The sequence below is a fragment of the Danaus plexippus genome, chromosome 8, assembly GCF_018135715.1.
Source record: "Danaus plexippus chromosome 8, MEX_DaPlex, whole genome shotgun sequence".
NCBI classification, from domain to species: domain Eukaryota; kingdom Metazoa; phylum Arthropoda; class Insecta; order Lepidoptera; family Nymphalidae; genus Danaus; species Danaus plexippus.
Window position 1 is genome coordinate 2,282,674 of NC_083542.1, and position 9,963 is coordinate 2,292,636.

The window sequence follows — 9,963 nt, forward strand, 5'->3', positions numbered from 1 at the left end:
AACAACAGAAGTCATTAAGAGTAATATCCAAAAATATAGAAAAACCATGTTGACATTAATTTTATGTTACTTACTTTTGATGTGAACCTTTTATTACATTGTCTTAAATTTTTTCTTTCATTTATTGCATGTCGCATTACAGGCAACCGCGAGTAGGAGTAATCTACAGATTACGCCTCGTCGTTTTGTTGATCGTCTTACAAGACGATCAACAAAATTTACTCCCGTAATTTGAGTGTAAGATTTATATTCTCTTTAACTTCCGTAATTACTCTACAGTATTTCTCTTAATCGTTATTGAAATAAATATTGTTCGAGGCACAGTTTCGGTCTTGATTTTTAATAAACATCTTTACTTCGAGTAACGTCTTGCAAATGGCTGAAGCAAGTATTTATAGGCTTCAAATACAAGGTGATATAAATGTTCAATATTATAGTACATTATAATTACTAAGGCACGGATGGCGGCACTTGTAACAGTATACATAAGTTTTTAACACTGCTTTCATTTTAATGAAATTATTTTTTATTAAGTACTCATTACAATTGCATATCTTGTGTGATTTGAAATGCCAATAATCATTTTCATTTTACACCTTATGGTTTGAGATTAGACTCACGACTTCAATGCCCTCAATTATATCGTATTCCATGAAGAAGTCCTTTTTTGACGTTAGGGAAGTTATTTATCGCTTTTTGACCTTTTTGGTAATATCAATGTAATCTTTTCATATGTACTTTCTAAGGGTATTTAGACACCACTGACGGACGCTGAAGGAAAACACCGTGAGGAAAGCTGGTTTTATAATTACAAATTATAAGATTGAAATCGTCAACCCATCTTGAGCGAGCGTGGTCGTTAATGCTCTAACCTTCTCCATGCGAGAAGAGGCCTTTGCTCAGCAGTGGGCTCCGATTGACTGATGATGATGAAATGCCTAGAATTCGATAAGAAATATCCCTTGCATGGTGGTTTCGTATAATTGCAGCATTTAAAGTTTTCTTATATTTATTTAATAGCATTCCTAAGTTTGAAGGTTGGACAAAAAACAAAGATTTGCCATTAAATATTTATTTAGATCGCTACAAATTCGTTAGAGTATAACGCCTTTAAAGGGCTTACAAAATGGTTATACATTAAATGTCATAAATTTCAAAAAGTGGCCTAATTTAAAACACCTGTTCCTACATCCATACATCGTAGTACCCTTTATAGTTACGTATAAAACCCATTAAAAATACAATTAAGTTAAGCCACTTCAGTGCACACAGCTTGGGAATGTAATAATTTATACCGAAAGTTAAGCAACTCAAAACTAATCCGCACAGAAATGTACATTCATAGCCGAAACTAAATTAATTGAGCAACGACGTTTTGATCAAAAACAAAACAAAAAAAAACAACAACAACACGTGGGCGTAAGTTTACTTACCTAACACTTATCCGAAAAAATCAGTCCATATAACATACCCGCTACATCTATAAATAAATGATTTAAAAAAAAAATTGCACATTCAATTGGTTTCATGTGACGTCACCGAGTGCAGAAACCAGAGAGAGTTATAGTTCAGGAGACATTACATGTTACTCAGTATGAACTAGCACCCTCGGGCCCAGCATGAGCCTGACGCGGTTCAGTATGAGGCCTAGTACGAAGAAACCGAACCACACGAAGTACCAGTAGTGGTACACGGAGGAGTAATAAGCCCACACTCTATCAATACTTAGTAGCAGAAATGCCGCAGCTTGATAGGACTCGGAATGAGAACGAAGGAACCACATTATGAAGCCGATTATTTTCTTTTTCTGGGGAAAAAAAATTATTATAAATTATATATCTTCAAAGTAATGCCAAAAAAATTACATTTAGATTTTAGTAAAAAGGTCTTTTTAGTTTAATAACCAAACTTAATCTATAACATGGATATAAGCTGTGACCGATATTTAAATTGTCAGTAAGCTCAACGTTACCTATATTCTGTTACTAATTGGGATTTCTTATAGTAGTAAACTAGCGCCCTCTGTATGATATTCTAACTCACCCTCAACTAAATGTGTTACCCTTGAACATTATAATAGGACCTAGCTACTGGACTAGGAATTCTGTCTCAAGCTGTGGAAAACTAAATATCGAAGTGTAAGTACTTCCTAAACTTATTTCTAACAAATTTATTGTAAATTTTTTTTGCCCAAAAAGTAAACAGACAAAATTTATTTAAAACTAATTTTCAAAGCCTTACCGTGCCGGTAGCGTCCTTGTAGTAAAGGTGATAGTAAAGATCTTCGGCCATCAAGTAGAATGGACAGAAGTAGATACAGAAGAAGTAGCCGGGGTGGAAACCGTGCCAGATGACGGACACAAACAGAGCCGCGTGGATCCTAGGGGCAAAGTTATATTATTAACATATATATATATAAAAGGTACCAATAAGTTACTATTAAAAACCTACACACTGAGTTTTACGTGATTTTTTTGTAAAAATCTTGGGCTATTAGTTAATAACATAGCCTTGATCACTGGCAAGTGAAGGTTCAAATAGAGAACTTAAAATTTAAAAGTTTTGAGTGTGTCTTTGCACTGATATTGTACTATTGGAAAAATATAACACCGAGTTCATGAAGCAAAAACTCAATGTTTTTAAGGATTTTTTGCTTAACTTAGGCTATTTTTATTTCATTGAAGGTTATGCAAATCTAGTAAATGCAAACTTAGACAAGACATAGCTATAACTGAATAGTATAAGTCAATACACTTAATAGTTTTACCTTAGACTGCGCAAATATTGATTCAGTTGTTTTTTATATAACCTAACTGAAAGGATAATTTATATCTATAATTTTACCTTCACATAGACAGGCGACGTTGTAATTATAGCTTAACCAAAATACTGATAGCAATGTCTCATAAAATATTTATAAATAGAAAAAATATCTATAAAAAATCGACCCTAAAGGTTGTTTTTTCATTAAAAACAAAATTTTCTATAAACTTCTCTTAAACGTATAAATAAATTTTATTGCTTTTGTGTGCCGAAGAGTAAGAGAGCCGGTTGCCCTTTCCTGCCATATCCTTATTCCCACCCTCCCTTTCCCTCAACTATCAAGGTTGGCAACGCATCCGCAACATCTAGGTTGCGGTTGTCCATGGGCGATATTCACTACTGGCCATAAAGTAGGCCGTCTGCTCGTTTGCCAACATTCACATAAAAAAATATAACAGTATAAGAGAGTTACTGACGGTATGAGAATTAAGACTTGCGAGTTCCTACTAAATACTATCCCCTAACAAATGTCACCTTTAGTTTCATAGATTTTTAGGTTAATTCAACATTAATTACTTATTACTATCACAACATTTTCAAATACTTTCACAATTATAATGATTTATAACTTAAGCAACAAATAACATGTGTATATACATCCTAAAGGCAAGTGGGTTGATTCATAAGCTTGTGTATACTTACTTGAAAGCCTTCAATGGGAATCGTTTGTACACGACCATAGCGACCCAGTACTGGACAGCTTTGTTCCACACCTTCATGGAATCCCTGAGAGTGACCACAGTCTCGCAGCCCCAAACCTCCATCGACTCCACAGTCTTGAAGTCGTATTGAGCGGCCTCAACCTCGGGAGTCGTCCTGGAAATTAATATATATAATTACTAACGCACAATGTTTTAATCATTACGGCTGAAGTCACAATGATTAATGGAAAATGACTCAAAAATTTCGACTTCAACATTGATTCATTTATTTTGTTTAATTACATTTCCATTTTGTATTTAGTTGTTTTGTTGCTATACCCAATTATTAATCAATTAAATTTTAGGTAATGATAAATATAGGTTTAGATAATCCTTAAACTTGAATGGATAAAAGAAATTTAATTTGAAAAACTTCAGTCAAGTCGAGTCAATTTCGAAGTCATTGATCAGATGACTTGGTAATTGACTCGATTTCGCTATTGACTCACATTTGTTTCATCTTTAAGTATCCCACGGTTGGTCCGTGTCCGGATCTGTTCCTGCCCTGTACCGGATACGCCCCGAGTCCAGCGGAAGTGCAGACGCTCTCAGCCAGAGTCATGCCAGCGTATATCCGTTGGCGGAAAGCAGCGAACAATAGCCACGGATAGAACATGCGATATACGAAATGCCGGCTGTTGTGCTCCTCCGTTAGAACATACTGGATAACATTGAAATTAATATTATTGTTATTAAAGCAATATATACTAACTGACGCTCGCGACTTCGTCCGCGTTTTTGGGTTCTTGATAGTAAGCCCAACAAGAACACGTTTTGCTCATAAAAATGCTTAACAAAATTACTAAGCTAAAATAAGTTTATATTATATTATAGCAAAATTTACTTAAACATATTTTTTAAGTCTTACTATAAACATATTAAAATATATATAGTCGTCAAATGAATTGACTTTAATTTATAATCTGAATATTACAAAACTATAAACTTGACCTACAGCCAGTTACGACATAATATAAGCAAACGAAATTAGTTTATTATATAGATGTACAATAGATTAATACGGAAATGGACTTTAAGCAGTACAAGATAAAGATGACTTTACCTCCAACGGAAACAGATGTGACAGCGCCAAGTACAGTGTAACGTATAAGGGCACAGCCTTGAGAGTGTTGATGGTGAAGCCGAAGCAATCCACGTGCTTACTGAAGGGTAGTTTGAAATAGTCCTCGTAGGTCCGATAACGATAATACGGACCTGGAAAATATTAAGCATTTATTAAATTAAATTTTGTTTTTTTTTTTAACTCTTAGTTTTTGGGTGTAATTTTAAGATACATAATACTTTTTTTTTGCACACGTTTTTAAATATTAAATTAGCAACAAAATGATTTTATGTTAATTAATATTGACGGTAAAAACTTTTTTTATTTCATAAATCGTAAGAACGTTTGAGAGACCAAACCATGACAGGTACTAGACTATTTCATGTATATATTCATTATATCAATTTATACACAAAATTAATATTCAATCGAATCCTTTGAAATGTTTATGTTATTTAAACGAGTAATGGACCTTAACTTGACAAATTAATCGAGTATTTAAAACATCTTTTAGACTACTTTACTTTACTTCGTCGAACTTAACACGACAGTACACCAAACCTACATCGATACTATCACATACCCACGAATGATGTGTCAATCTGAAAATCTCTTTATATAGTGTGAAGCTATCTAGTTGTAAGGATATTGATATTTTTCTAGGTATTACATAGAACTAAACCTCATGAATTCTTCAAACTCCATGAATTATTGATGAACTGAGTATAACAAAGAAAAAAACAACACAACATACAAAATTTTATCTTATCACGATATGAGTGAAATTGTAATCAAATATTTTAAGACATAACAAAGCTTTAGCAACGGCTTAATTTTATAACAAAACTAGAATTTTCTATAGACCTCGCAAAGAATGGTTTCAGACACATTTAAAACAACATGTTTGTTACGTGTTGACATAACGTCACAAACATACGATGTCTTCAATATCCTTTGTCACAAAAAGCTGAAACTAAGACCAATTAAAAAGCTTCTCTAGAATATTGTATTTCATACAATAGTTTTTAAGAAGTAATCACAAAAGATCAAAGGGGCTCGAGACCAACTTCATAAAAAATATTTTATTTAATTCGGCACTGAAAATATATACGTCAATAAAGTCGCCACATCTGTGTAGTTTCGAATTGACTGTAGCTGTTAGCCCTATTGGCTTTTACAGCGTCACCAAGAGGGGTGGGTGGCCCGATGGGACCCACCTCCTTAATTCGGGCCCGAAGGGCCCGTCGGAAGGGTACGCCCGTCCCAAGGGTGCCTCTAAGAGGCCGGACCTCGACTTAGGACGTCGTTGTAGTGGAGAATGACATCGGAGATTGGGTTACATGACGTCCCCCGACGGCAGAACGCCGGAGCGACGTGTATGAAACGGGACCTCGTTTTCGCCGACGAAGGCGTTGTGTGTAGAAGTGGTTTTGTGTCATGGTGGTCATTGTGTTTATGTTGTATGTTGTTATTATATCGTTAGGGTCTAGGAGAACGTCTTTGGGACGCCTCTTGCCTAACGGGGAGTTGGAATAGTCACACGCTTTGACTATTAGTGGATTGGGATGAACCGTCGCGGTCTCGAAAAATCTCTTTGAGATCGTCTTGAAGTGCGCAGTTATCGTGCGTAGCTATCGTGGTGGTCCCAATGGAGGTCGGAATTCCTGATGTACCAGGGTGCGTCTGCGGCTGTGCGCGTGAATCTATTTTGTAGCACTTGCAGTTTGTTGATGGCTGAGGGACGGACGTGGTCGAAATACGCGCTTGCGTACGAAATGACAGGAAGTATGCAGGTCTTGTAAAGTGTGACCTTATTTCTAAGGGACAGTTTACTTTTACTGCAGATCAGAGGGTATAGGCGACCTAGGATGTAGGCTGCCCTATCTTTAACAATCTGTGTGTGGGGTTTGAAAGTGAAGTATGTATCCAGAATGACCCCTAGATATTTGGCTCTTTTTTGCCAAGGAATGGGTCTGTCGCACAAGGAATTTTTTTGGGAGGGCACCATATTATAGTTATTCTCAAAAATATAGAAACATTTAAAATGAGTCAAACATACCAGTCAATAATCCAATATAGTTGAACGTGTAATGGAACAGGTTGACATAATCAGGGTTGATGAGTTCCACGAAATCCTCATCCCTGTCCTTTGGGCGGTCGTCTCTTCTATCGCCCCTCTTCCTCTCGATCATCGCCAGATAGGAGCCGTTCATTTCAAAGGCCACTCCCACGACACGCAGTACTATGATCATCTCTATGAGATTCGTGTGCCCGGAAGACGGTGATAAACCAAACCGCTCGCCCAGACGGAATATTGTGAGGTAGCCGAACATAAAGAAGAACGTAGTCACGTGACACTTCCTGTAGACAAAGTTTACACCGTGTACGTAAAAAGTTTGATAGGAACTACATAATATGTTGTATTTGCGGTCATGAAAGTTTACAATGTTAGTGTAATCTGGCAATGTAACAAGGTTAATGAGAAGATTCTCATTTGTATTTAATCGACATGCAAAAGTTAAATAAATAGCATGATTTTCATTTTAACTAAATTATATCATGATTTACATATACATATATTTTTTATGGTAGAAGATTAACAAAAGTAGACGAAAAAATATAATAAATAAAGATGGGAACTATAACATGATTTTTTAAATATATTTGTAACTCAAAAGTGTTTGAGCTCGATTTTGCACTGCGTCTAGCGATCCGATTGAATTATCCCATTATCCTGATAAGATTTGTCAGGATTCAGCAATTTCTTTCCGCATCTTTTGCGTGAGAGTAAGAGAGATAGAGATAGTCAGGCACTAAGCATACACAAATAGGTAAATACTTTTTTACGCTATAACACTTGCGTCTTGATTCGCACACATTTTTAAAAGTACCTAGCAAATCTAATACGCATACTATTGCTATATGATATGTGTGATTTACGAACAGGTTTCTTACTGACAACAAAATATATTTGAGATACAAATATTGTTTATTTTGCGAAAGAAAATACGTTTGAAACCTTAAACTTTGTAAACTTAATTTAAGAAAAATGAATCAAGCAATTTTCTTTAAAAAAAAATTGTTATTTACTGAAAAGTAAAAATAAATATCGTTAAAAAAAACCTACAAAACACTATAATTGCATAACATCAAACTAAAAAGTGTAAAATAAGTGCTTTGTGACTTATCATTCGTATAACGAGCACCCCACGCTTTTTTACAATAATATTTATATTTTTCCTTCATTATTATTTTCTGCCTATATGGAAAATTATTTTACACTCTTTAGTTTGATATTATGCAATAAAATCGTGTTTTTTACTTTTTTAAACTATATTTATTAGCTGTAAAAAAGTCGAAATCGAAGGCTTTACATTTAACTAGCTAAAAAACTAACATCGCATTTGGCGTTTGACAAAAATCCGTTACAACCTTCATACATGTGGAATAAAAATACAGACATGATCAAAATGTTGAACTGAAAATTGCAATCCGCGAACCCTTTCCCGCCAAACGTATCCTACGTATACATTATAAACTATCAGACATGCCGGTCACAGCTCCTACAACAACCAACAAATCGATACCACGCCGGTGGAATACGATATAGAGCTTTATACTTCAGGAAATAAGTTTCAATTTAGTGCGACATTATATTTCGTATCCGTACATAACTTTGATATCAATATGCTGGCGGTGCATTAATCAATTGCCTCGTCACTGAGAGCCAGCCATATTGATAAAGGCTTCATTTATAGTCAATCGTAAAGCAGCTTTTCATACGAACCCTTAATATGACAGACTTAAAATGGCTTCTTTTCTATCTATTCCTATGGCTATTTTATATGACAATAAAATAAAATAAAATTATATTTGCTTATAATTTGCTTTATTTTACATTTTCTTTTCAAAAATTATGTAATAAATATAATAGTTGTAAGTTGCCATTTCAATACCGGCGTTTTTAGGGGGAAAATTCATTTTTTTTTTATTGTCAAAAGCACCAACATTTTCATCATAGTTGAAGCTAGAATCCTATAATATCAACAAAGAATGTTGAACTTTAAATTTGAAATAAATAAGTCTCTAAATAATCTCTAGTTGTATCAATATAAAAAATTAACCGGAAATAATTTTTGTGTTTAGTCATTTGTTCTGGATAAATAAAACTAATTTTTTCAATTAAATCCAGAGCAAAATCTGTATCTTAATAACATTCTTTCAATTCAATGGATTCAATAATGAATTGCCATGAAACTGAAAAATTTAGAAATAACAAAAATGGCTATATATTATAAATTGGATATTATATGACTATGTTGATTGAATTTTTTTTAATTTTTTTTTTATATCATTATTCCTTTGTTATCTGCCGCTAGAGAACCACATCAAAAGTTTTACAAGTTTTCCATTATTACACCAATAAGTCTATGTTTTGACTATTATGAAATAATTATATTTGACTGAAACTCAATATAATAAAAATATATTGTAAGAAATTATGAAACATTTTTTTTCTTATTGTTGTTGTCAGAATTAAAAAATATAAATTAAATATAAGAAAACAATTTTTGTATACTATAAAAAATAAATAATTTAACAATAAAAAAATATATATTAATTAGCTTTTCTTTCTTAATTTTGTTAGTTATAGTAAACCAAAAGTTAAACAAATTAATATATAATACAACAGAAAAATATACATGCAAATAATATACTATAATCTCATTAACATACATTAAAAACATTGAACCGCTCAGCGTATCCGATAGATTATAGAACACTTACTGGATGGTTGTTGACTTGATTGCCATGATGCCGAAGATACCAGAAAGTATCGGATGAAGAGCGCTGTACCCAGATACCGTAGCTATCAAAAACAAACCCAATAAGGAACCGACCACTTTCTTCTCCTCAATAATATTTATCCGCCTATAATACGGCCCGATAAATACACTAAACAAAAGCAAAGATAAATAAATAATATCGTTTTTATTTTTTGTTACGAACTCCCACATTTTCAAAGCGTAATAGAACAATTTATTATGCGAAATATGCTAGATAGTTTTAGTTTTATTTAATATTCACGTAAGAATTTATAAAAATGACAATTGAAATCGAATTGACTGAGGACGCAGGTGATATGAAACTGATTTCGGGCTTTGGAATAACGATTGATTGGTTTAAGGGGTGACATTGACATTTAAAGTGTTGCCGATAACCTTATGTATATATAATTAGTTATGAATATATTCAAAATTGAAGACTAATCTGCTTAAATACCATCTAGTATTGTTAGTAGTAGGTACTAGTTATAAAATTTTTGCATTTTATGAAGAAATCATCCGTTTTTATTTATTTTTTCATTAGAGATTT

At 33.4% G+C, this 9,963-nt stretch overlaps 1 protein-coding gene across 1 annotated transcript; it reads right to left on the reverse strand.

Annotated features, from left to right (window-relative positions):
• Positions 1 to 1,056: 1,056 nt before the first annotated feature.
• LOC116774527 (lysophospholipid acyltransferase 7-like) lies at positions 1,057 to 9,762 on the reverse strand. Its single transcript, XM_061521358.1, has 7 exons — positions 9,376 to 9,762; positions 6,647 to 6,948; positions 4,588 to 4,739; positions 3,974 to 4,185; positions 3,466 to 3,639; positions 2,242 to 2,380; positions 1,057 to 1,807 (listed from the first exon to the last, which is right to left on the reverse strand). The coding sequence occupies exons 1-7, from the start codon at positions 9,603 to 9,605 to the stop codon at positions 1,586 to 1,588; spliced, it is 1,431 nt and encodes a 476-aa protein (XP_061377342.1). The 5' UTR covers positions 9,606 to 9,762; the 3' UTR covers positions 1,057 to 1,585.
• Positions 9,763 to 9,963: the final 201 nt, after the last annotated feature.